At 45.7% G+C, this 27,756-nt stretch overlaps 1 protein-coding gene across 2 annotated transcripts in view; it reads left to right on the top strand.

Moving 5' to 3' along the window:
* Positions 1-27,756, top strand: part of PPP6R2 (protein phosphatase 6 regulatory subunit 2) — a 367,586-nt gene that overhangs the window by 133,693 nt on the left and 206,137 nt on the right. For both annotated transcript variants that reach the window (XM_082254944.1, XM_082254943.1), the window contains exons 11-12: positions 26,503-26,618; positions 26,803-26,888. In XM_082254944.1, coding sequence (XP_082111070.1) covers positions 26,503-26,618; positions 26,803-26,888 — 202 coding nt within the window. The remainder of the gene's footprint in view (positions 1-26,502; positions 26,619-26,802; positions 26,889-27,756) is intronic.

The raw sequence follows: 27,756 nt of genomic DNA, 5'->3' as shown, positions 1-27,756 counted from the left end.
GTGGTGGGATGGAATGAGTGGCAGTAGTGGTGGAAGGGAATGGGAAGAGTGCCAGCAGTGATGGGATGGGATGAGTGGCAGCGGTGGTGGAATGGGATGAGTGGCAGCAGTGGTGGTGGAATGGGTGGCAGCAGTGGTGGTGGGATGGGATGAGTAGCATGGTGCGGTGGTGAAGGGGGTGGGATCAGTGGCAGCGGTGGTGGTGAAAGGGGGTGAGATCAGTGACAGCGGTGGTGGTGAAAGGGGGTGAGATCAACGGCAGTCGGGGTGAGTGGGGTGGGATCAGTGGCAGCGGTGGTGAGGGGGGGGGGTAGGATCAGTGGCGGTGGTGGTGAGGAGGTGATTAGTGGCGGCGGTGGTGGTGAGGGTGGTGGGATCAGTGGCAGTGGTGAGGGGGGTAATTAGTGGCAGCGGTGGTGGGGGTGAATGGGATGGGATTAGTAGCAGCGGTGGTGGTGAAGGGAGTGGGATCAGTGGCAGTGGTGGTGAGGGGGTCTGGGATCAGTGGCAGTGGTGGTGATGTGGGTGGGATCAGTATCAGCAGTGGTGGTGAAGGGGAGTGGGATCAGTGGCATCGAGGGGGGGGGGTGGGATCAGTGGTAGCTGTGGTGGGGGGGGTGGGATCAGTGGTAGCTGTGGTGGTGGTGAGGTGGGTGGGATCAGTGGTAGCTGTGGTGGTGGTGAGGGGAGTGGGATCAGTGGTAGCGGTGGTGGTGAGGGGGGGTGGGATCAGTATCAGCGGTGGTGGTTAAGGGAGTGGAATCGGTGGCAGTGAGGGAGGGTGGGATCAGGGGCAGTGAGGGGGGGTGGGATTAGTAGCAGCGTTGGTGGGGGGGTTAGGATCAGTGGCTGCGGTGGTGGTGGTAAAGGGGGGGGGTTGGGATCAGTGGCAGCGATGGTGGTGGTGAGGGGGGGTGGGATCAGTGGCAGCGGTGGTGTTAGGGGGGTGGGATTAGTAGCTGCGGTGGTGGTAAAGGGAGTGGGATCAGTGGCAGCGTTGGTGGTGGTGAGGGGGGGGGGTGGGATGAGCGGCAGCAGTGGTGAAGGGGGAGGGAGGGGTGGGGATCAGTGGCAGCGGTGGTGATGTAGGGGGGATAATCGTTGGGTGTTCGAAGTAATTTTCTAGCCAAAAAAAAGATTGTTACATGTAAACAAAAAGTGCCAGAAAAAGCTTGGTCTTCAACAGTGCTGCTTCATGCTGTTCTCTGGTCCTGCGTGTTATGTGCGTTACTGGCCTGATCATCAAGTGAAAACAGAGGGAAAGAAGCCGATAAAAAGAAAATGAATATGAATGCAGCCACCAGATCAAAGGATCGGTAAGCTGCAATATATGACTTTTTTGGTTTTGGGTTTAATGCTACCTTTAAGAGCAGACTTACTTGCATTTATACTTTTTATTTTTTTTTCATTGAGTGTTAGGGTAACAATATTGTGTTTCTCTTTCGTTCATTGACGGACACAACTCCGGATTCTTCTTAACTATTGGTTTGTACTGCCCCCTACAGGAGTAGGACACTAGGCAGGAAAAAGCTTGACTACGCCTATGGGCAGTCCCAGGGGGTATACACCCACTCTCAGCTATGTGCACTTTTTTTTTTCTGCCTAGTCAGGAGTAAGGACCTAGTTCCTTGCTGGGATCTCTGGTCCTTGCAATTTTTTCATTTTAAATGGAACTTTTTTTTTCCTCTTTTTATTATTTTGTTCCTTTGAGAATTAGTGCCGGACTTGGCGACAAACTGAATAATATAGATCCTTAGGGTCCCACCAGTCCAGCGAGCGTGTGCAGACCGCAGCTCCGCACTAGGTTGGCCGCGACATAGCCCCACTGGACAGGGGCTGGCCTGTGAGTTAAACGTTCCGCTAAGATGAACTGGCTTCGGGCTGAGTTGCAGCGTTCCCTCTGGCCGACAGCACCCACATAAAGATGGAGCGGTGTCCTGTCCGGAGCGGTACCCACCCTGCTCCTGGTGTGGTAAGAAGCTTTCCCCCCACTATTCCTGGAGGGTTTTAGGGGTGGATGTGGGCCCCTCCCTGGGATGGCGGGACCCCTGGGTTCCCCTCCCTTCCCCCCCAGCCCCTCTAAAATTTTGGTTACTGTGGGTCTTTGGCCCACCCCCCGGATGAGGTGATAAACTGGCTGTGCCATATGCTCTTAAGGGGGGCTGGTAGGAGTTGCTGCTGACCTGGTTTTCCTAGTGCGGGGGGGGGTAGTTTAGCAGGGTTACTAGGGGACAGCCCCAGTGCGTGTAGCTGAAGCCACACTCTTCCTTTGGGCATCTGCCGGGCTGAGGATCCGTACAATTGTGACTGGGCCCCCACAATAATTTATGCCACGGCCTGCTGGGCCATATAATCAGCTTGGCACCTCCTTTGGATTGGGTGGCGCTATGGGGGCGCTTCATTTTTAATGACAGTCTTGCAGCCATTATTGTGTGGGGCACCTGCCTTGTTTTAGTGAGGGTACCCTGCCTGCGCATCCGCATCACTACGGGCGACCCCGTATGTCCTTCTATGTCCTCTATGGAGGGCTCAGAGGGCGACCCGTCCCCTTCTTTTTTGCTGGGTCCAATAGGTGGTCCATTTTTGGACCCTTGGCTGACGTCTCCTTTGCGGGATCACAGTCGGCGACCTCCCCTGATTGTTATGTTTCGGGGTGAGCTCAGTATATAGCTACACTACTGGGTCTGCGTCCACGCACCCTGAGTGCTCAGATTGTGAGGATGATTCCTCTCCTTCTCTAGCCACACTTAAATAGGTGCTAGTGGATGCACTGTTGGTGTCAGTGTGTGAAACTTTAAAAATGGAGGTTGCGGCTGGTCCTTTTTGCCACCCACAGGCCCGCCAAAGTGGCGAGGGTGTTGCTCTTTCCACTTACCCTGACAACATTGTCACAAACAGTGAGATTGTCCAAAAAGCAGTGGTTGCTAGGATTTATTTATATTTTGCTTGCGGTATCCTTATGACGATTTACTGTGTAAAAGGTGGACGGTCCCACCTGTAGTGGTCTCGCCAATTTCCAGCTCAAATTGGGTTACCTTCATCCCGGTTGAGGAGTCCCTGACCTTTACAGGTCCAGCTAATAAAAGGGCGGATGCTCTGGCCCGCCAAATGTGCGCTTTGGCTGGTTCGGCAATTAGGCCGGTAATTATTATTGCCCCGGTGTCACAAACTCTGACCAAGTGGGATAAGCTTTTATGCCGGGATCTGGAGGGAGAATAGTTTCCCCCTGTCTTTGCGGAGCTGGCAGACCCGTCGGTCCAGGGGCTACAGTTTGTCTGTGATTCCTCTTTGGAAGAGGTTCCTTTGATTCCAGGCTGTCTGTATCAGCGGTGGTCCTTCAGCGTATTGCCTGGCTGAAATGCTGGTCAGCGGACTAGACTTCTAAGAAGGCTTTATCTGATCTCCTCCTTGTAGTGGGTCGCCTGTTTGGAGCTTCCTTGGATGACATCGTTAAGGGTTTCACGGGGGGGAAGAGTGCTGCTCTTCCAGAGTCAAGCCACGAGCAGGCTCTTCTAGAACTGCGGACAAGGCTGCCTCTGCATGAAGGGGCACCCTCACCCATACCAGGGGTTGGAGGGGGGGGGGGAAGTCTTCTTCTTTGGTTTCTGGATCAGCAGATGATCATCCCTCTTGCATGCGCGTTCTGGGCCTGATGGTGTCCACCCGCGAGGTGGTCTGTTTGCACAGTTCCAAACAAGATCCCTGCTTGGCTGTTGAACGCCAGGTGCTGAAGGGTGGAGGTTTGTTTGAATCAGTAATCCAGACGCTGCTAAAAGCTTGGAGATCTGCCTCTAAGAAGATCTACCATCGTACCTGGAAGGTGTACATTGCGTGGTGTGTGTCTCTTGGGGTTCATCCTCGCTCCTACTTGGTGGATCGATCTTAACCTTACTTAAACGGGGGGGTTGAACAAAAATTAGCCTTGAGTACCATCAAGGGCCAGGTATGGGGTTTTGGCCACACACTCCCTGGTGCGTACCTTTTCTTCAGGGTATCTGACATTTGGTCCCCTCAGTGCTGGCTCCGTTGCCGCCCTGGAATCTTAATGTGGTGCTTTCCGCTCTACTGAAGCTTCTCTTTGAAAATATGTGGGGAGGGTTCCCTGCTTACTTTGCCCCAGAAAGTGGCCTTCTTTGGTGGCTATCATCTCTGCCTGCAGGATGTCGGCACTGACAGGGTTATCCTGTCTTTTACCTTATGGTGCTTTACAAGGATAAGGTGGTGCTTTGCCTCTGTCCATCATTCCTTCCTAAGGTGGTCTCTGACTCTCATTTGAATGAAGACATTGTGTTACCTTCCCTGTGTCCCAGGCCTAAACATCTGAAAGAAATTGCCTTGCATGTCTTGGCTGTGGTCCGGGCAGTTAGGGTGTACCTGGCAGCTACGGAGTCTGTTAGGAAGTCAGACTCTCTAGTTGCGCTCAGTGACGGACCTTACAAATGCGACCATTTCCAGATGGATCAGATGGTGGTTCAGGCCTATTGCATCAGGGGTCAGGTTCCTCCTTTCCCTGTTTAGGCGCACTCTACTAGGGTGCTTAGTGTCTCCTGGGCTTCCCGTCTTCAAGAGTCCGTGACGCAGGTTTTGCCAGGTGGCCACCTGGTCGTCGATGCACACTTTTACAATGTTTTTTGTAATGTGGATGTGCTGGTATCTGCGGATGCTTCTTTTGGCTGCAAGGTTTTGCTGGCTACTGTTTAGAGGACCTGGTCCTTTGAGGATGTATTGTTTTTCAGGTGAGCTCCAGTTGTTTATGGTTGAGTTCTATGTTACTTGGTTTGCTATGGTTAGCCTTAGGAATTTCTTTCTGATGTTCCCCCCCCCCTCATGTTTAACACTGCTTTGGGACGTCCCAATGGCTAAGAGGAATCAGGAACTGTGTCAGTCGATGAACGAAAGCGAAAATGGGATTTTTGACCCTAAAATCCATTTCTCTGATGTTCATTGTTGGACACAGCACCCACTCCTCTGTGGAGTTGGCTTTCTTCTGACACTGCTTGTAACAAAACTGTGCCTATAACTGAGAGTGGGTGTACACCCCCTGGGACTACCCATAGGTGTAGTCAAGCTTTTTCCTGCCTAGTGTCCTACTCCTGTAGGGGGCATTGTAACCCAATGGTTAAGAAGAATCAGGAGCGGTGTCCATCAGTGAACATCAGAGAAAAGTATTTTACGGTAAGACAAAAATCTAGTTTTCTCTTTCGTTCATTGATGGACACAGCTCCATATCTTCTTGACCCTCGGGTTTATGCTGCCCCCTACAGGAGTAGGACACTAGGTGGAAAAAAGTTTGACTACGCCTATAGGGAAGTCCTAGGGGGTATACTCCCACTTCCTGCTATAGGTCTACAGTTTTTTTCTGCCTAGTCAGAAGTTGGGGCCTTGCTGTGATCTCTGGTCCTAGCATTTTTTCCTTTTTAAATATAATTTTTTGCTTCTATTAATATTTTCTGTGTCCGTTGAGAACTACAATCAACTGCTGGACTGGGCAACGGACTGCATAGTCTAGATCCTTGCGGTCTCCCCAGTCCAGTCAGCGAATGCGATCCGACCTTGGCTCTTCCCTAGGTCAGCAGCGACATAGCCCCACTGGACGGGGGCTCGCCAGCAAGTAAACGCCTCACGAGGACGCATAGCCCTGGTTACGACCTGAATCGCAGCATGCCTCTGGCCTGCAGCACCCCCATTCCTAGATGGTGCGGTGGTCTGCCTGGAGCAGTGTCCGCCCAGTATCAAGGTGTGGTAAGTATTGTCCCTCATCCCTTCTGGTTGTTTTTCAGGGTGGACGTGGGCCCCTCCCTGGGTTGGTCGAACCCCCGAGCGCCCTTCCTTCCCACGTAATGCTCTCCCTCACTATCGGGGTCCCTCTGCAAACCACCACCTATTCACTCATGCCTAGCTACCCCCCCCCCCCCGGGTGACAATGCCTGTTTGGGGGTATCAAGCAGGTGTTGGGGGATGGGGTCGGGCGAGGCGCTGGTTTTTTGGGGGAGGAATGGTCTGGTGCCCCCCCCCCTTGCTGTCCAAATGTACCTGTGGGTCCTGGGAGCCATGTGGGCATCGCGTGGAGCCGCCATTTTGTCATGGATGGGGTCTCTATCAGTGACCATGTTTGTTTAGTCCAGTGGCCATTTTCTTGGTTTCCCATGCGATCACATGGCAGCCATGTTTTGGAAGCCTTTGGAGCAGTGAATCGGTGGTGGGCCTCTAGTTTAAGTTCCTGAACTTTTTTTTTCTCTTTGATCACCGCATGGCGTGCAGCTTGGCACTCTGTCTCTGTACCTGAGTAGGGGGTGATGGGTCCCTGTGGGTGCTAAATGGCCAACCTCTTTCTTCTATAGCGGTAACTGGTGCCCTGGGACTTGTGGTGCCACTGGTGCAGCGGTGGGGGGGTACTTTAACAGTCATTTTCCAAATTTTTTGTTGGCAGTCCCCAGGTTAACCCATGGAGTTCCTGGAGCACTTGTCACCAACCAAACCTCTCTCATGGGCTGCGGGGCCCTCTGGGTCCTAGTCCCGCTTTGTCTGCGATGGCGGTGGTCCTGCAGTCACAAATGTCCAAGGTAGATATGGCCCTCCAAAATAGGACAACCAAAATGCATCCTCCGTTTCCTCAGATTCTGAGGTTGATTTGGCCGCCGCGGACACGAGCCACCCTGCTGGGTCAGCGTCCACACACCCGTAGTACTGATAGTGAGGATGAATCCTCTTCCACTACAGCCGCGCATGAAAAGGCGCTAGTGGATGCACTGATTGTATCAGTGCAGGAAACTTTAAAATTGGAGGACACAGCTACGGCTGCGTCGTTTGCGCAGGTGCAATTTGGTACCCGCAGAGCCTCGAAAGGCAGCGAAGGTAGGCAAGGGGAATACCTATTTCAACAGCCTTGTCACGAGTCAGTGGGGTTCCCCTAAACGCACTGTCGGGGTACCTAAGCTTTTCGCTAATAGGTATCCTTTTGAGGAGTCCCTGTTAGAAAAAACTAACCGTACCGCCTGTGGGGGATTCTTAGGTTTCCAGTTTAAATAAAGCCACCCTTCTCCCGGCGGAGGACTCTTCGTTCTTTAAGGACCCTTTTGACAAGAGCTGAATCTCTGGTCCTATGCCTGTTTACCAAGGCCGGTTCCATTCTGCGGCTGGTTTTTGCCATACCCTTGGTTTAACAGAATGGGCTAAGCTCCTGCTCCATGATTTGGAAGGGGGACAGCCTCCTCCTGACCTGGCGGAGCGGATGAACCAGTTGGTCCAGGGGTTGCTTCTTTCCGGATCTGTGGACCTCATTGATTCAAGACAAATGGGTCCACGAGTTGATTCGGTCCAGGTACAAGGTTGAGTTTCGGTCCTTGCCTCTGGCAAGGTTCTTCCCTTCCAGCCTGTGTTTGTCCCCGGATCGCCTACGAGGTCTTCTTGGAGGATCTGCTGTCACAAGGGGTCATTGTACCGGTTCCAGAATCGGAACGCTTTCAGGGGTTTAATTCAAACCGATTTACTGTTCCCAGGAAGGAAGGCAAGGTTGGTTCAATCCTGGACCTCAAGGCCTTGAACTGCTTTGTGCAGGTTCAGAAATTTCAGATGAAGTCCATTTGCATGTTAGTGGCATTGCTTCATCAAGGGGATTTTCTGGCCTCTATCGACATCAAGGGCGCTTACCGTCGTATCCCAATATGTCGGGCATCATCATTTCCTTAGCTTTGCAGTGGGCGAATAACACTTCAAGCCGTGACGTTACCCTTTTGTCTCGCCTCCTTTCCTCAGGTTTTTTAAGGTGCATGTGTTAGCATCTGCAGATGCTTTTTTTGGCCGCAAGGTTTTGCAGGCTGCTGTTGAGAGGACCTGGTCCTTTTTGAGGGTGTATTGTTTTTTTTTTTTTTTTTAGGTGAGCTCCAGTTGTTTATGGTTAAACTCCATGTTACCTGGTTGGCTACGGTTTAGCCTTGTGAATTTTTTCTTGCTGTTCCCATCCCTCATGTTTGACACTTCTTTGGGACGTCCCAATGGTCAAGAAGATAAAATAAAAAATAAAATAAATAAGGAGCTGTGTCCATCAATGAACAAAATAGAAAATGGGATTTTTGACTTACCCTAAAATCCATTTCTCTGAATTTGATTGATGGACATAGCACCCACCCCTCTTTGGGATTGGCTTTCTTCTGGCGCTGCTTGTAACAAAACTGAGTGCCTAATATAGGTAATGCCTCTTTCTGAACAACATGCTGGTACCTTAGAATCTTCAAAGCAGAAAGATCGCTGATTCTGGTGTTTTCTTTCTAATTGGACAGAAGTGGTGATACGTCTTCATTGTCCTTTAAGCAGGCTAAATATGGAGTGCCAATAAAAATGCGCATCACCTCTCTATGTAATGTGGCAGAGGTGTGTAAAACAGAAGAGTGGGTGTACAGAATGCTTGGAAAGTAGAAAACCTATACAGTTGACCCTATGTGCATTTTAATTTTAGTATTTACCTGTTAAAATGTGTGCTTTAAAACTTGAGCATGTTTAGGTGTAGGTATGCATCTTGATAGCACAAACGTTTATTTTATTGCACAAAATAATAGCACAAAAGTTTTAATGATAGTTTTATAAAATGATGGCACAAAACAAACGTTTTGACCCCGGTGTTAGCTCTGCTACGGCAGAAGGAGATTGCGGTACTGGGGTACCTGAATGACCTCCTTCTGCGAGCAGAGTCTCCAAATGCCTTAGAAGAAAATCTGGACATTTCGGTGCAAACTTTGCAAGAGTTTGGGTGGAAACTGAATTTCCAAAAATCTACTTGGGTCCCGTCCACCAAACTGAACTACCTTGGCCTAACCCTGGACTCATCCTCAGCACCGGTGTTTCTTCCGAAGGAGGAACTCCAGAAGTTGCAAGATGTGATTCGACTCCTGTTTTCCGACCGGCGGTCATCTCTCAAGACTTGCATGCAAGTGCTGGGTCTGATGTTCTCCACCTTCGAGGCTGTTTCGTTTGCTCAGTACCATACCAGATCTCTGCAAAAGGATTTTCTTGCCAAGTGGAACTAGAATACACAATCTGATCCTTTTGAGCCGGGGCTCTGGTGGTGGCTCCGCTCTCTGGTGCTTCGACAGGGAAAATCCTTTCTCCCCCTGTACTGGACGGTGGTCACCACGGATGCCTGCCTGTCCGGGTGGGAAGGTGTCTTGTGGCACAGATTGTGCTCAGGGGGTTTGGACTATGAAGGAGTCCACCCTGCCGATTTTAATATCCTGGAAATTCGAGCAATTAGGCTTTGCCTGACCCAATGGACGGATCGTCTGCTGGGGCGCCCAGGAAGGATTCAATCAGACAATGCTACAGCCTTGGCATATGTCAATCATGTAGGGGGCACCAGAAGTGCCCTAGCCGCCCGGGAAGTAGCCAGCATTCTAAGGTTGGCACAACATTTTATTCCAGCCATCTCTGCTGTGCACATTCCAGGAGTAGAAAATTGGCAGGGTAACTACCTCAGTCAACAGGCGTTGGAGCCAGGCGAATGGTCCCTTCACCCGGAAGTGTTTACACAACTATGTCTCCGGTGGTGGACTCCAGATGTGGACCTGTTGGCCTCTCGTCTCAACAGGAAGGCGCAGAGGTTTGTAGCAAGGTCTTAAGATACTCTGGCCGATGCCACAGACGCTCTGGTGGCCCCTTGGGGCCAGTATCGTCTGATATACGCATTTCCTCCGATAACTCTAATTCCGAAACTCCTGCAAAGAATCAAGACAGAAGAGATTCCCGTCATCCTTGTGGCCCCGGACTGGCCTTGCAGGTCTTGGTATGCAGACCTGGTATGGCTGGTCACGATGTCCATTGGAGACTCCCTCTCAGAGAAGATCTTTTAGCTCAAGGGCCGATCCTACATCCTGCTTTACAGTCGCTGGTTTTAACGGCTTGGCTATTGAAAGCCAACTGCTGAAGGATAGAGGGGTGTCTGAATCGGTGAGTCCTACGATGTTAAAAGCTGGAAAATCTACTTCTAGGGAGATTTATCATTGAGTCTGGAGGGAGTACATTGTTTGGTGTGCATCTCAGTCCTTTTCGGTGTCTCATGTCGTGGAGTTTCTCCAAAGAGGTGTTGATCAGTGTTTGGCCTTGGGTACCATCAAAGGCCAGATTTCGGCCCTGGCGATTTTCTTTCAGCCCCCATTGGCCATGAATATTTTGGTTCACACTTTTGTTCGGGGGGTCCGCCTCCTGGCTCCCCCGGTGAGGTCTCTATTACCTCAATGGAACCTCCATTTGGTGCTGTAGGTTCTTCAGAATCTGCCTTTTGAAAATATGTGTGAGCTTCCTCTTCTTACTGTGTCATAGAAGGTAGCCTTCTTGGTGGCTATTACCACTGCGCACCGGGTGTCGGAGTTGGCTGCGTTGTTTTTTAATCAGAAAATAAACTTTATTGATCAAAATGGGCAAGACATAGCAGTATAACAGTTACACACATGCTATTTGTCAGCTTCTATTTTATTTGAGATGATGTCATGTCTATATAAGTGTGAATACATTAGGTCAACAAAGGAGGCAATCAATGTACACAGAGTGAAGTATGTGAAATGGTTCAATATAACTGTTAAACCTGATATACAGTACCCAAAGCATGTAGTCATGCCATAAAATGACTGTCAAATATTTAATTAGGGCCTCAGAACTCTGAGGATAGATAAATAACCATAGAAAAAGGAGAAGTGAGCAGGGTATCAATAAAGAAAGGAGAGAGAGGGAGAGGAAGAAAAGAAAAAGAGAAAGAAAGGGAGAAAGCACGTTCTGCTGCCATTAGATGATAGGATTAGCGGTCACCAAGATAGTCCTTCATAGCCCAAGCAACAGGTGAGTATTGCCAATTATCCCTGAAGAAGCCTATCCTTAATCAGCTGGTGAGGGACTAGACCCGGAGTATCTAACCACGGTTGCCATAAAGAGTAAACATTTTTTGGAGAGCCTCTATGAATGTATGTTAATTTCTCACGAATGAGAAACCTGTTTACTCGATTTATCTACATCTGTAACGTGGGCGTCCGAGAGGATATCCACAATTGTGCTATTAACTTACTCCTCAATATGGAGACATGCAAGTGTGGAGATAAGGAGTCCTCTTCTAATGCACCTAGTAGACATACACAAGGATCTTTCAGTAATCCAAAACCAGACACCCTGGATATGGTGCAGAGGACATCGTCCCAATAGCGTGTTAGTTTTGGACATCTCCAAAGCATGTGAATAAGGTCTCCATGATCCCGTTCACATTTTGGACATAAATGTGTGTCCCGCCTTCCCCATCTATATAACTGAGCAGGAGTCTTATATGCTCTGAATAAGTACATATGGGACAATTTGTGGAAAGCTGAGACTGATATCAGAGGGACCGAGGAAAGACACAGTTCCCAAGTATCAGTGTCAATGGGGCCAAAATCTTGTTCCCATCCCCATTTACAAGGTAAGGTTTCGGGGTCCTGGATGGCCTGAATGAAAAGGGTATAGAGTCTAGATATCATCCCCTTTTTGTCCCTCCCCATAAAGGCATCCCTGACCAAAACATGATCAGTCAAGTGCATACCAGTAGTCCGTGCTTGTGTTTGGAGGCCATGTCTCAGCTGTAAATATCGGTAGAATTGATGTGGTAAGTTAAACTCAGTCTGCAATTCTTGAAGTGATTTAAGAGTCGTCCCTCGGTACAACTGAGAGAAAAAACGTATGCCCAGGTGTTTCCATGTTTGAAAACCCTGTAGCTTGAGTACCTCAGCATAATTGGTGTTACACCACAACGGGGTCTTACGAAGGAAGCCATTAATTTTCAATACATTTTTTACATATTTCCATAATGTGTTAAATAGGGATATCGTCAGGAGTCTAGGATCTAAATGACTAAACCGTCCTTCTAGATTCATTAGCAGGGGATCAACACGACCAGGAGAGGATGAAGGAGGGATGAGACGGGATCAGAAGGATCCGACACGCCCCAGTCCCCCATGTGTTGAACTTGGGATGCTAGATAATACGACCTAGAGTGTGGAACAGACATTCCCCCCTGGTCATTACCATATTGGAGCGTAGACAGGCTGATACGTGCAGTTTTCTTACGCCATATTTATTTACGGAAATGAGAATCAATACGAGGGAACCACTTCCTTGGAATCCACACCTGTGAGTTGTGAAAGATATATAGGAGTTGGGGTGCCCAAACCATTTTTATAAGATTGATTCTACCCACCACTAATAACGGGAGTTTGGACCAAGCAGTACATTTATCACAAAACTTGCGGAGAAGTGGCATTAAATTCAGTTCTAGATATTGGGAGGGGTCGGAGGTAACTTGTATACCTAGATATTTAAAGGATGTAACTACTTTTTATAGATTGAGCACATGATTGGAGGGGGGCGGAGTAAAGCATCCAGCGGGAGAAGGGGCGGATTTATTCCAATTAATGGAGAACCCAGATAGAGTACCAAAATGGCCAATTTAGGACATAATTGCCGCTAAGGTATTCTGTGTGTCCCCTAAGTACAGGAGGGTATCGTCGGCATATGAGACAACATCCGTACCCGTACATCTCTGAAAACCCACCATGTCCGCCGAGGAACGCAACCTCGCAGCCAGGGGTTCCATCGCAAGGGCAAACAGCAGGAAGGACAGCGGGCACCCCTGCCGTGTGCCCCTAAACAGAGAGAATGACTCAGAAAGGTCTCCACTGACCCTTATTCTAGCTGTAGAAGTACAGTAGAGTAATTTTATCCATCTGATAAAGTTGGCACCTAGGCCCATTTGCTCTAACACCGCACATAAATACGGCCATTCGAGGCTATCGAAGGACTTGGCAGCATCCAAGGATAGGATGGCCCTATTGCCAGGGTTGTCTACAGGGATCTGTAAATTAAGGAATAATTTTCTAAGATTGTGAGCGGTAGATCTGGTCAGAATAAAACCAGATTGCTCTTTATGTACCAGTTGCTGTACCACCTTCGCCAAACGATTAGCCAAAACTCTGGCCAAAAGCTTTACATCAGTGGTAAGAAGGTATATAGGTCTATATGAGTCCGAATATACAGCATCTTTGCTGGGTTTCAAAGTACTAGAATTATGGCCTCACACATAGAAGCAGGTCATTTTCCGGATTCAAAGGCCTTGTTAGATACTATCAATAACATAGGCAGTAAAACAGCAGAGTAACTTCTATACACTTCTTCAGTGGGTATACCGTCAGAGCCCAGCGATCTATTATTTCGTGAGTGGGAAAGGGCCATTTCAAGCTCTTCCAGGTACAGTGGAGCATTCAGTGTTTTGGTCAAGGCCAAGGTGAGGGGAGGCAGTGCACAATTGTCTAAGAAAGCATCTATATCCTCATCTGAGGACTGTACTTTAGAGGAGTAGAGATCAGTATAAAAGGCAGAGAAAACTCTAATGATATTCTGAGTCTGCCTGTGCATCATACCCTGATTATCAACTATCTGAGAAATAAACGGAGAGGATTGCTGAGTTTTGGCAAGCAGAGCCAACATATGGACCCGTATCCCCCCCCCCCCCCCTCAAAATGTTTTTGCTGAAGAAAAAATTATTTTCCGCTAATTGAACAGTTACCTGTCTAGTCATGCCCTGGGCTTCCAGCCAAGCACCTTTCGTGGCCTCTGAAGGATTCATAATATATAGATCTTCTAAACGTTTAGCCTCAGCATTAACCATGGACTCCCATCGTTTAGTGTCGGACTTTATATTAGAAATAAGCTTGATAAATTGTCCGCTCATAAATGCCTTAGCAGCATCCCATACCACATCCAGGTAGGCTGTGTCCAAATTTTGAGAGGAAAAAATCAGTTAACAAGGCAGATAGAGGGTCCGGGGCAGGAAGCAAAGAAAGCCAGAAAGGGTTCAGCTTCCACAACGGCCTCCCCTGAGCCCCAGGTAACAGGAGTTCCACCCATAATGGAGAGTGGTCGGAAATATGTCGATTTTCATAATTAGAGGAGCTCACCAACGATAATAGCAGGGCATTTCCTAGACCCATATCTATCCTAGAGAAACAAGTGTAAGTAGCTGAGAAACAGTAGAACATTCTAGCCCCCCGGGTGTCTAAGCCTCCACACATCAGTTAAGTCAAGCTCATCTATAAGGCGGGCAAACGGGATAGGGCCACCTCTGGCCACAGGAGCATGTGGCGCAGGAGTAAATTTATCCCAGTGGCGATCTAGATAATTTTTAGTCTCCCACTGCCAGCACAGGATTATCTGGGTACTGGGCCATAAGACCAGCCAGGAGAATGACTTTAGAGGAGAACGGAGGAGGGATATAGACACCCGCAAGCAAGTAAGTCAAACCATATATAGTGCATATAAGAAATACATAATGGCCATCTTTATCAACAATACTCTGAGAGCACTTGAACCTCACTCCTAGACGTATCAGAATACTTACTCCCCGAGAATAGGACAAGTAGGTAGAGTGATACTGGTCACAAAATACATTAGAGAAATTACGAGGAGTGGAGGCAGGAGGTAAACGGGTCTCTTGAAGGCACACTATGTCAGCATTAAGACGCTTAATAGTTCTGAAGACAGCTGTTCTCTTCACCGGATTATGGATTCCTCGGCTATTCCTGAACAATATACGAATATTGGCTGCCATGGAGGGCATGACGTAGCACAACAAGCAGGACCATCCTAAGAGATGAGGGGGGAATCAGCAGAGACGTCAGGAGTGAGACAAGCAGTCTGACCAAAAACCAGAGTTCCAGCTCCATATCCATTGCTGAGGACATGTGGACAATCAAAAAGTAACAAAGCAGTCCAGGTGTGGAGATGCAAGACGGATCTTGATGCAGTAGGCAGAGCATCCAGGAAAGAACAACATAGCAGCAAGAAAAAGGGATAGAATGTAGAGGCCAACAGGGCCAAATTCCACAAAAAGCAGTGTAACTGTAGACCAAGCGGAACTTCCATCTGAGGGCACACAGTGGAAACTCCAAGATAGTTTACAGAGCTTCTCCGCAGCAGTGAAAGCAGTTAAATTGTTTGTTTGTAAATGCAAAGGACATCATCCCAAGAACTCCGCCTAACAATCAGGTATACGAAAGCAGGAGATCATAGATAATTAAGGCACAAATGATTGCACTGCACCAATAAAGGATCACAGGTCAGCTGGGCGGTGTTGCATTGGAGCTCAAAGTGACCTTTACTCCCTGTCCAGCCACTGCACAGCCAACGTGGGTCGGTCAAAAAAGTGGACCTCATCCCGGGCCACCACACAAGTCTTGCAGGATACAACATGGCATACTGCAAATTCAAATCTCTCAAGCGTTTTTTGGCATCAGTAAATTTTGCACGCTGCTTTTGCAATTCTGCCGAGAAATCGGGAAATAAGGATATCTTAGTATTGTCAATGGAGAGGGTATTGGCCAACGTGCGGGCTTTAGAAAGATGACATCTCTATCCTTGTAATTCAGCAACTTAAACAGAAACGGGCGGGGTTGATTGCCAGGGGGTAAAGGCCGTGCTGGAACTCTATGGGCCCGCTCAACTGCGAACATAGGCGAGAATGCATCATTTCCAAAAACAGTTAGCAACCATTTTTTAATAAATTGTACAGGGTTTTTCCCCTCCGCTCATTCAGAAATGCCAATGGTGGGCACATTATTGTGGCGCAGCCTGTTTTCCAGGTCATCTAATCGTGCAGCATTTTGTGGCTGTGATATTGAACATCTCTTTTCATGGGTGTCAGATCATCCTCAATAGCACTGATTCTCTCCTCAAGAGCTGATGTGCGCTTCCACAGCTTCTGCAGATCATGTCTGAGAAATGTAATTTCAGCGTTGACCCCCTTAAGTTAATCCGTCAGGGCATTAATAGAGGAATTGCAGGAGGTAGCTGCAGAAAATATGTCTCCCAGGGTAGGCTCTGTATCCCCATTAGCACCAGCCCGGATGTGAGGATGGCACATGAAATAAATCTGCAGGGGTGCTTGCTGAGGCCCAGCGTGGGGAGGATCCGTTGCCATCCTCTAATGGTACAGTGTCATCGGCCTCAAATTGCCCCCCCCCCCCCAAGAGTCCTCCTGGGTGGATTTATGTAGTGGGGGTTCTTAAGAGGGTGCCAGGGAAAATCATTTTTGTGCAGCTTCTCTATATTTTTCTCTGGAGCGTTGAGACTGGGCGCAATCTTGGCCATGTTCCTCAGGGACAGCATAGGAGTCTTTAGAGCGTTTGGACATAACTGCGAACTGGTAAGGGGGAGCAGGAGACAGAGAGGGTGTTAAGCCTGTAGTCTGCGAGGGTCAGGGAAGTGGAGAGGTGAGTAGGAGCTTGTCGGCAGGATAGATGCATGGATTCTCGGTGGAGAGGAGACAGGACACGTTCCGCTACATCCGCTGCTCAGCCATGCCCCTGGCTGCGTTGTCTAGTCATTCACCTTACCTGGTGGTTCAGAGACAGTGGTGCTTCATTCCTTCCAGTCGTTTCTTCCTAAGGTTGTGTCTGGTTTCCATTTAAATGAACACATTGTGTTGCCTTCCTTGTGTCCTAAGCCCCCTAAAGTGATTGACTTGCATTCTTTGGATGTGGTTCGGGCATTCAGGGAGTACCTGGCGGCGAGTGAGTCATTCCAAAAATCTGATTCCCTATTTGTCCTTACAGATGGACACCGTAAGGGGCTGGTTGCTTCTGCTGTGACCATTTCCAGATGGATCAGGCAGACGATGGTGCAGGCCTACTCCATTAAGTAAAGAAAAAGGGGGGAATCAACCGCGCTAAGCAAATAGAATATGAAGGAGCAGCTTAAAGTGTGACATACACCTAAAAATAATAATAAAAAAGCAAGCCGCGCTACTCAATAAAAAAAGTGCTATGACCGCACCGTGCCAGATATAATGAAAATCCAAACAAAGTCCTTAAGTCTCTGAATAAATTCCAAAGGAATAGGATTAAGTGTTCATAAAGTCCACTGGGTATGGGTGAACATTAGTTGTACAAACTGCTTACCAGAATGCCTCAAAATATTTGCCCAATATAAGGGTTTGACACCCAAGATCTCCAGACGGATATCCTACTGCCAGATCAGATTCCACTGCGTTTCAGGTCTTGTAGCATAAGATGACTCAGCAGGCATTTAGACCACGCACATAGAAAAGAAAATGGTATAGGATCCCATAGCGTAAAACTGATATGTGAAAAACTGATACAATAAACGAGGAATAAATTCCTCTAAATAACGAAAATTAAGTGTAAAAAAAAATTCCAGATATAAAAACGACACCGAAAGTGCAGCGACCACCACCAGTTGTGCAATCTGCTTACCAGAAAAACATAACAAAATCGCCAATTAAAGTGTGTAAAGATAGCACTATCGGTGAAAGCTGGTTATCTGCTTACCAGACAGAAAATAAATAGTAGCCAATGCAGAGAAATGATGGGTGATGTACATGGATACCAAATTCCACACAAGTGATGACCGCCACCCCAGTCCACAAACTGCTTACCAGATGGATATTAAGGTAAAGCCAAATACAGGTAGCAATCCACCAAATTCCATAAGCTCCAAGATTCCAACTTATTCTCCAGATGAAGTGGAATTCGTAACTCCCAATGGAGGCATCAATCACAGGGTCACATGAAAAAAATGTAATGCCCTATAGTGTAAAACTGTAAACTTTAATGTAAAAAACAATGGAAAGCAACTTACAAAACATTAGATAGGGAACTCTTTGATCAAAAAAATGGCAAGCCGCCGGCCGGTCCGCTCTTCCGCCCATCCTCCGTCTCACTCTGGTGACGTCAGCACGCCGCGACCGACGTACGTTTCGTCAGAAATTACATTTTCAAGGTACCTGGGACTGCCTTATAGGCGTAGCCAAACTTTTTTCCGCCTAGTGTCCCACTCCTGTAGGGGGCAGCATAAACCCAAGAGTCCAGAAGATATGGAGCTGTATGTCCGTCAGTGAACATCAGAAAAAAGTATTTTACAGTAAGACAAAAATCCATTTTTTTCCCTACACTACATGTTAGAATATCTGATAGGAAGCCTGTAGATAAAAAGAAAAGAGCTTTTGAAAAATATAAAAATGAGGGAACACTATCATTGTTTAATTGTTACAAAGAATACAACAGAATATGTAAAAAGGAAATCAGGGACACAAAAATTCAAAATGAACGACAGATTGCAAAAGATAGTAGGACAAACCCCAAAAAAATATTTAAATAGATTAACAGTAAAAAGGTTAGGTCTGAGCATGTAGGCCCTTTACAAAATAATCAGAAGTGGGTGACTGGGGACAAAGAGAAGGCAAATTTATTAAATGCTTTCTTCAGCTCTGTATATACAAAGGAGCATGGGGGGAGCTTATGACCATAATGAGGACGGTATTGACACAGCCCCAAATGATCCACAATTGCTCAAAAGTGATATGGTCCAGAAATATTTACACAGAATAAGGGTGGATAAAGCGCCTGGACCAGATGGCATCCACCCACGCATCCTAAAAGAATCGAGTGCTGTAATTTCTAAGCCTTTGTTTCTAATTTTTAGGGACTTGTTAAGGACTGGAATAGTACCACTTGATTGGCATAGGGCCAATGTGGTGCCTATATTTAAAAAGGGATCAAAGTCTTTGCCAAGTAACTATAGACCTGTTAGTTTAACTTCTATAGTTGGGAAGATACTGAAGAGTTTAATAAAAGACTACATAGATGAGTTCTTGCTGGAAAAAAAAATTTTAAGCAACAGACAGCATGGATTCATGAAAGACAGAAGTTGTCAAACAAACCTGATTGATATTTTTATTTTTATGAGGAGGTAAGTAAAACCTTGGACCGAGGGGTGGCTGTGTACGTAGTATGCTTGGATTTTGCAAAAGCGTTTGACACAGTTCCCCATACACGGCTAATGTGTAAGGTAAAGTCTACTGGCTTGGAAAGATCAGTTTGTAATTGGATAGAAAAATGGCTAAAAGATAGAATTCAGAGAGTAGTGGTTAATGATTCTTACTCTAAATGGTCTAAGGTTATCAGTGGTGTACCCCAAGGTTCAGTGTTGGGACCCTTACTTTTTGATATCTTTATAAATGATATAGGGTCTGGGATTAAAAGTACCATTTCAGTCTTTGCAGATGACACCAAGCTTTACAGTGGAATAACTTCTTTACAGGATGTCTCCAACTTGCAAGCTGACCTCAATGCACTGTTTCATTGGGCAACTATGTGGCAAATGTTGATAAATGTAAAATTATGCACTTGGGGGCTAAGACTATGCATGCATCATACATACTAGATGGAGTGGAACTGGGGGAATCCATAGCGGAGAAGGATCTGGGTGTTCTGGTAGATCATAAGCTTAATAATAGCATGCGATGCCAAGCTGCTGTTTCCAAAGCAAGCAAAGTCCTTTCTTGTATTAACAGAGGCATGGACTCCAGAGAGAGAGAGATATAATTATTTTCCCCCTGTACAAATCACTAGTAAGACCTCATCTGGAATATGCAGTTCAGTTTTGGGCACCAGTTCTTAAAAAAGATATGTGGAATAGACTCCCTCCAGAGGTGGTTCTGGCTAGCTCACTAGATTGCTTTAATAAAGGCCTGGATTCTTTCCTAGGTGTACATAATATAAATGGGTACTAAAAATTTTTTTTTTTCAGGTAAAGTTGATCCAGGGAATATCCCATTGCTTCTCGGGGGATCAGGAAGGAATTGTTTTCCACTGCTGTAGCAAATTGGATCATGCTTTGCTGGGGTTTATTTTCTCCTTCCTCTGGATCAACAGCGGGTATAGGATTGTGTATATGGGATTGTATGGTTGGGTTTTCAATACTGTTTTTTTTTTTTTTTTTTTTTATAGGGCTGACAATATACATACAAGTGTTCTGAATAAGCCTGACCGAGTTAACAGTGGTTCATGTGACTTTAACTTTGCTTTTTTAATGTTGTCACTGAAAAGCAGGTGCTCACTGCACAGTACATGAGCATCATTCCAAACAGGTTGAAAGCAAGCTAAAGACTGAAGTAGTGAATATTGGGGCCCTGATTGGCTATGCAGTGTTGCAAAGGTTTGTTAATCACCATGCTGCATCTCTTTTTGAAAAAAGGAAGCATGTATGTTTGTGTTCATGCTAGACTTACAGGTCTGTCACTGATCTCTGGATTTTATTGATTATTCCCTGTTGAAACTGTAGATTAATTGCTTGTCTTGAGAGTGTACTTTTTATTATGTTTTATGTCTTGCTTACAATAGGGTAGGTAACAAAGCTGATATTTTGTGTTTGTTTTTTTTGTTCTCTGAATGACCCCCCCCCCGGAATCTCGACTTCCCCTTTAAAGTGGTTGTTAAGCCACTTTAGAGCATCCTGTCTGGTCTGTTTTAATAATCCTGTGTGCCCCTGTGTCTGTGTATGTTTTTTTTTAAAAAAAAACTAGTTTTCAGAGCGCAGAGCAGTACTCACGTGACCTGTCGGCTCTCTACTCTCCCCGTCTGACAGCTGCCTGCAGCGGATGGGCCTGAGGATTCCGAGAGGCCGAGAGGAGGGGAGAGGCGGCTTGTCACGTGAGCGGCGATTGGCGCTCTGAAAACTTGTAAAGAATGGCTTATTTTTGTAAAACACAGAGGCACACATGATTATTAAACAGACTGTACACAGGATAGGAAACTTTAATTTAAACTACAACAGCAGGAGGGGCACTGACAGAGGAGCAGACAGGCAGGGAGCGAGTAGGGAGAGAGGACAGAGGACGACAGGTGAGCTGCAGTTAACAGAGGCACGTAAACTGATCACTGTGTCAGGGCTCAGCAGCCATGGTATACTGTGGTCAGTTTACAGAGGGGAGGACAGTTTACATGCCAGGCAGGATCAGCCAGGTATTTTAGGTGATGGGGGGGTGCAAAATTACACAGCACAAGCACTGTGCTGTATAACATGCTTTATGGCAACAGGATCATTTTTTTTTGGTTAACAAATGCTTTAAAAATAAATGCTGCCATTTGTCCTTTAAAAATAAATACTACTATTTGCATAGTTAGGTTGAAAAAAGACACTAGTCCATCTGGCTCAACCAATAAAAAAAAAAAACAGTAAAGGAAAACCCAACCATACAATCCCATATCCACAATCCTATACCCGCAGTTGATCCAGAGGTAGGCGAAAAAACCCCAGCAAAGCATGATCCAATTTGCTACAGCAGGGGAAAACAAATTCCTTCCTGATCCCCCGAGAGGCAATCGGATATTCCCTGAGAGAATAAACTCAGTTCCTCTACTCTTTTTACATCCATGCTCCTCCATGCCTCTTATCAGATTGGTTGACCTTCTCTGCACTTTCTCCAGTTCCCCGATATCCTTTTTAAGAACTGGTGCCCAAAACTGAACTGCATTTTCCAGATGAGGTCTTACTAATGATTTGTACAGGGGCAAAATGATATCTATCTCTTTGGAGTCCATGCCTCTGTTAATACAAGAAAAGACTTTGCTTTTTTTGGAAACCGCAGCTTGGCATTGCATGCTATTAAGTTTATGATCTCCCAGATCCTTCCGGGTGATCCTTCATTCCGCCCTCCGCCCCGCCTCCTCTGTGAGCTCTAAGGGATGTAATGCTTTCAGTTCGCACTCACTGAGAGGAGGCGGGGCGGAGGGCGGAATGAAAGGAATACATCCCTGAGTACAGCTGGTGCCGGTCTGGATATAATGCGAGATTTCGTCACCAGGCGATTCGCAAGGGCTGCTGGGATACATGACGTTGCTATCCCAGGAGCCCTTGCAAATCGCCTAGTGACGTAATCGCCTATAGGTGGCCGGACCTGGAAGTGCGGATGAATAAAGAAGAAAAAGGTATTTCCGTACAAAAAAAAAAATATATATATATATATATATATATATATATATATATATATATATATATATATATATATATATATATATATATATATGTTTACATTGGTAAAAGCATTTTTACAGGGGATTGCATACACCTCAACTTTATTAAAATGGGTGGAGCCTCCACCTTCCATACAGTTGTGTTCAAAATTATTCAACCCCCACTGAAATTGATTTTTTTGACCAGTTTGATATTGATTTTGATCATTCATTCATCCTGCTTACAATTAAACCAAAGAGGCACGTGTAGGTCAGACAAATATAACATAACATTTATAATGAAATAACCACAAATGGCTTTTCTGTGCTCACATCATCAGTTTTATTCAACCCCCAAGTGACATTCAATCTTAGTACTTAGTACAACATCCTTTTACAGTTATAACAGCTTTTAAACGTGAAGCATAGCTTGACACAAGTGTCTTGCAGCGATCTACGGGTATCTTTGCCCATTCGTCATGGGCAAAAGCCTCCAGTTCAGTCACATTCTTAGGCTTGTGCACTGCAACTGCTTTCTTTAAGTCCCACCAGAGGTTCTCAATCGGATTTAAGTCTGGTGACTGATGGCCACTCCAAAATGTTCCAGCCTTTAATCTGCAACCATGCTCTAGTGGACTTGGAGGTATGCTTGGGATCATTGTCCTGTTGAAAGGTCCAACGTCTCCCAAGCCTCAGGTTTGTGACGGACTGCATCACATTGTCATCCAATATCTCCTGGTACTGAAGAGAATTCATGGTACCTTGCACACGTTGAAGCCTCCCTGTACCTGCAGAAGCAAAACAGCCCCAAAGCATGATTGACCCCCCGCCATGCTTCACAGTAGGCAAGGTGTTCTTTTCTTCATAGGCCTTGTTCTTCCTCCTCCAAACATAACGTTGATCCATGGGCCCAAACAGTTCTAATTTTGTTTCATCAGTCCACAGAACACTAAGTCCACACTGACTTTTGGCATACTGCAGTCGACTCTTCTTATTCTTTGTAGACAGCAAGGGGGTGCGCCTGGGAGTTCTGGCATAGAGGCCTTCATTACGCTCAGCTGTCTGAGCAGAAACTTCAGTACCCACATCTGACAAATCTTTTCTCAGTTCCTCAGCAGTCACACAGGGACTTTTCTCCACTCTACGCTTCAGGTAGCGCACAGCAGTCGAAGTCAGCATCTTCTTTCTGCCACGACCAGGTAGCGTTTCAACAGTGCCCTTTGCCTTGAATTTGCGAATGATGCTTCCTATGGTGTCTCTTGGTATGTTTAACATCTTTGCAATCTTCTTATAGCCATTGCCCTTCCTGTGAAGAGTAATCACCTCTTCTCTTGTCTTCCTGGACCATTCTCTTGACTTCACCATGTTTGTAACCACACCAGTAAATGTCTAGAAGGAGCTGAGTATCAGTCATTTTAAAGCTGCCTAGTTTGTGCTTATTAGGCTTTATTGCTGCTCCCTGACATCCACAGATGATTTAAAACACTTCAATGAACCTCTGTTCTTCAGAGTGGTAGTCTTTAAGGGGTTGAATAATTGTGTCAATGAAGAATTCACAAAAGAAACATTTACTACTGTATTACAAAACCAATTGATGTCATTTTAGTTGCATATGGTTCTTTAAGAAGTCCTTGTAGGATTTAATTCTGAATACAATTACAAATGTGCACTAAATTCCCTAAAACCCTTTACAGCATTGGGGGTTGAATAATTTTGAACACAACTGTATATTCTGTAATTGGTTCCAATGTGTAACAAGACAGCTGGGTCATGCCCAGCCCCTCCCAGTAATTTAATTTATTAACCCTTCCCACCACATGCCAAACCCTGGCACCAGGGAGACAGGAAACCATTCGGTTGAGGTGATCCTGGCGACAAATTATTCTAGGAGTGCTTCTGATTATAGAATCCCCGATTACCACCAACTGTCTAAGCCTACCTACAGTACCCTCACCACCTCTACTAGACGGACTGCTCTCCCGACTGTTAGATATAGCAGTAACATCTAGGGTTGCCACCTCTGAGCTTGCTACCCCCACATCTTCACCCAACATGGCAAATCTGTTAGGGTGCTCAAACCCAGGACTGACCTTCCTTTTCTGTGAGCCCCTACCACTCCCTCTGACTGTATTAACCCATCGTCCTACCTGATAAACCTGACTAACCCCTCCACATTAACCCCACCCCTTTCAAGGTTGTCACTTCTGCCCAGTGTTGCAATTTGCTCCTCCAGATTTCTAATGTGAGGTTCCAGAAGGGCAACCCGCTCAGATCTGTCGCAGCAGTATCCATCCTGGAGCTGTTGCACCGTTATTTTATACATGTGGCACATTGTGCACTGCACAAAACCTTCAATCTTGCTAGCAGATATTTTCCCGGTTACAACAATAATACAACTAATAGAACATTTAAGATGTTACTTACTGGTCAGAAGACTCCTTTTATAATCTCCTGTTTACAACTCTGGTTTTTAACTCACCACTTAGTCAAGGTCCTCTTGCTCAGAGATCCAGCAAGCAAAAAGGTGGCAAGCTCAAGAAAGATCAAGCTCAGAAAGGAGTCCTGCAGAAATTTAAATAATACCTATAACCAATTAACCACTCCCCTTAACTATTAGTCTGAAGGAAGAAAAAAAAAAGGCTATTTAAAAAGTGACAGAAAAAAAAGCGAAACCTCCCCCCCCCCCCAAAAAAAAAAAGCAAGGAAAGAGCCCCTGAAAATGCAAACAGTCACCAGCATTCAAAAGCAAAACTGTTTTATCACTCTCCACTCAAATTTCCCACTCTTCAGCCTCCAAACAGCAAATCTGGCAAAAAGTATAATGATTAAGCCCCTCCCCTTCATGATAAAAAGGGGCGGAGCATGGGTGACCTTAGAAATCATGCCCTCTGTCTGGGAAAAAAACTTCTGCAGACGCCCATGAGCTGGGCTATTTTTTTTTTTTTTCTGTGAAAATGTCACCCCCATGTAAATTCGTGACCCTTCAATTTCGATGTTTGTGAGAGAATATGCTCCTGCAAAGCTGCCTTGCAGGGTAATGGTAGTAAAAGCATTTATCTGGAAAAAGGACTGCTCATGTGGGCGAGAGAAGCATTTTGGTGCTTTTAACTAGTTTTTTTCTTTAGTTTAGCTTTGAATTCTTCAAAGTCAGAACCATTAGAGTATAGTATACCTCAAAGCTATTGCTCTAATCCGATGGACATTATCCTGTCCCCAGGACCTCGCAAGGGACACACTGAAGTCCTTCATTGCATGATTGATAAGGAATCTGATAGCAAGAGTGTTTTATTCTGAAAGATACATCTCCTCCTGTGCTTTTATGTTACCATTCTATCAGTTAAGCAGGGAAAGGAAGGAAATTGCTGAGTATTTTGGGACCAAGCCTCTGTAGCTTAATTGTGTAAGGCCGCCAACTGGTCATCTGTTCATACTTTTTTACCAGGTTAATTTCCACTCTCTTGGTCGCAAGACTCTCGCCACGGCACTCTGAGGTTGGGTCTTCTGACCCTTGTTGTTTGGATCTATTGGCATAATTATGTTTGCCTCATTGTTGCTATTATTTATTGCTTAGGGATGTCCCCTGGTGTATGAATACATGCCTTTGTCATGTACTGTGCAATTAAGATTAGAGGAATTTTAACTTGCCTGTATGTTCTATATCTTACATAAAGTAGAGCACCCTCTTCCATTTCTTGGTTTACTTTACTCTTGCTACAAAACAGGACTGGTAAACATATATGGGTAGGCACCCCGGGGACATGTGTTCTAAACTTTGCCAGAGTCCAATCACCGAAGGGTACACACCCATTACCTTTGATGTGTGAATACTTTGCCTGTGTTTTTTTTTCTTTTGCGCAGTACTGTAGCATATGTTACCATGTTTATTTCTGTTTGTCCTATTGCAATGCAATTGCTTTGGTGGTAATTATTAAATGCCCCCCTACTCAGACCTGCTTATCCTCAGACAGGCAACATGCTGCATTTTACATGCTGCTGGTAAGTGCTCGGGGTTACAGAAGAGTTAAGTGGTTGTAAAGGCACAAGGTTTTTTGCCTTCATGCATTCAGTGCTTGAAGGTAAAAAAAAAACTTTCTGTGTGCAGCAGCCCCCCGCCCTACCTAATACTTACCTGAGCCCCTTAATCCAAAGATGTCCACTAGAGCCTTGCATCTCCGGGGACTCACACTCCTGATTGACTATTGGCAGCAGTGGGAGCCTTTGGCAAATCAGGAGATGGAAGGGTAGGGGCCGAATTGTGGCTTCATGTGTAAATGGGGACACAGAGCAGCGGCTTGGCTCGGGTGCCCCCATAGCAAGCTGCTTGCTGTGGAGGTACCCAACAGGAGGGAGCAGTCAGGAGTGCCGGCATGGGAAGAGGTGGATCTGGGCCACTCTATGCAAAACCACTGCACAGAGCAGGTAAGTATAACATGTTTATTATTTTAATTTAAAAAAAAAATTTAAATTTTACAATCACTTAATTGGTGCAAAGAAAGTGGGTCACTCAATGTAGCGTGTTACTTTTTCCAGTCATCATAACAATCCCACTGGTGTGTGCATATACAGTGTGACTGTGTAGTGATCTACACAGTAATCTGTGTAGATTTCTAGATTCTAAGAAACTGAAATGGTAATATAGATCTCTAGGTTCTGAAAAACTTATAGATATTCTATATGTATTTGCTTGCAGGGCTGCAGGAGGCATGAGAAGAGGGAATATGGGTCACCTAACACGCATTGCCAATGCAGTTGTACAGAATATGGAGAAGGGTCCTATGCAAGCACAGATCAGTGACATTATTACAGGTAATACCAGAGTGTAAAGAATGTCCTTTTAATCTCAGTTATTTGATTAAAATAAAACTAAGGTAAGAAGTCTTGACACTTAGCTTTTTTTTTAAAAAAAATAAGGAATTAAAGATTTTGAATAGCCTCCCACTGTGGAACAAAGCAAATTGTCCTTCAAAGATGTTATTTTTAAATTTTGTAGAGTTGCCTGAAGATTGCAAAGGAAGATGGGAGACGTTTGTTGAGGAAACCCTGACTGAAACTAACCGCAGGAATACTGTAGATTTGGTAAGTTACAACATTTGATAAACATCGAAGGACTGGGGGAAATGCAGGAATGTGTCTTATGGTGCCCATACACTAGATAAAAAATCTTTCATTTGGAGGTCGTTTTTATTGGCCTGTCAATGAGCACAATTCGAAATGCGGTTGTGACATTTTTGAGGCAAAAAAACCGAAGGAAAAGTTTGGGAAGTTCTGCCGAACGTACAATAAATTGAAAGGTTAATGTGTTTCTCGCTCCTTTAAAAATTGAACTTTTGATACTGTTTATATGTGGCCCAGAAGCTAAAAACAAATGAGAAAATTATTCATTTATGTCCATTTAACGTGTTATCGTTCGAAATTCGGTCATTCCATGATGGCAATATTGTTTGCTCCCATGACCGTGTGTTTTTTCTAAAACGGGTTGGAATGATTTTTCGACTGGTGTATGGCTAGCATTAGCTTCCAGGTTTTTCTCTGAATAATAGTGGGCAGGAAAGGTGCAGACATCTCTGGTGTCAAAAGTGAATTGGAGAAGTAGGTGAAAGTTTCCAACTTCCACAATTGCTTTAAGTACACCTGAAGACAAAAACATTTTTTAGTTTAGATGAGTGATTTTTGCTCTCTGTGAGCCTGTGAAGGAGATTCACCCTCTTTATTTTTCCTGGTGACCACTATTCCCTAATAAAAATCCCAAATTTTGAGTGGTCCCCAAAAAAGCAATAGAGGGGACACTAGTTTGGCGACTGATTACCAAGGATTTTGTTCACTTTGGAAGGATTGCATATCCCTTCCTGTTGTGCAAAACATCGCCAGTAATGTTATTTCCTGCTTGTGTGATTGGCCTACTGATTTTCCTAGATGTCTGCATTAACATACAAGTCAGATTTTG

This window comes from Pelophylax lessonae, assembly GCF_965119305.1.
Source record: "Pelophylax lessonae genome assembly, chromosome: 4".
Classification (NCBI taxonomy): domain Eukaryota; kingdom Metazoa; phylum Chordata; class Amphibia; order Anura; family Ranidae; genus Pelophylax; species Pelophylax lessonae.
The sequence above is the reverse complement of the archived record's forward strand: the minus strand, read 5'-3'. Positions and strand labels throughout refer to the sequence as shown.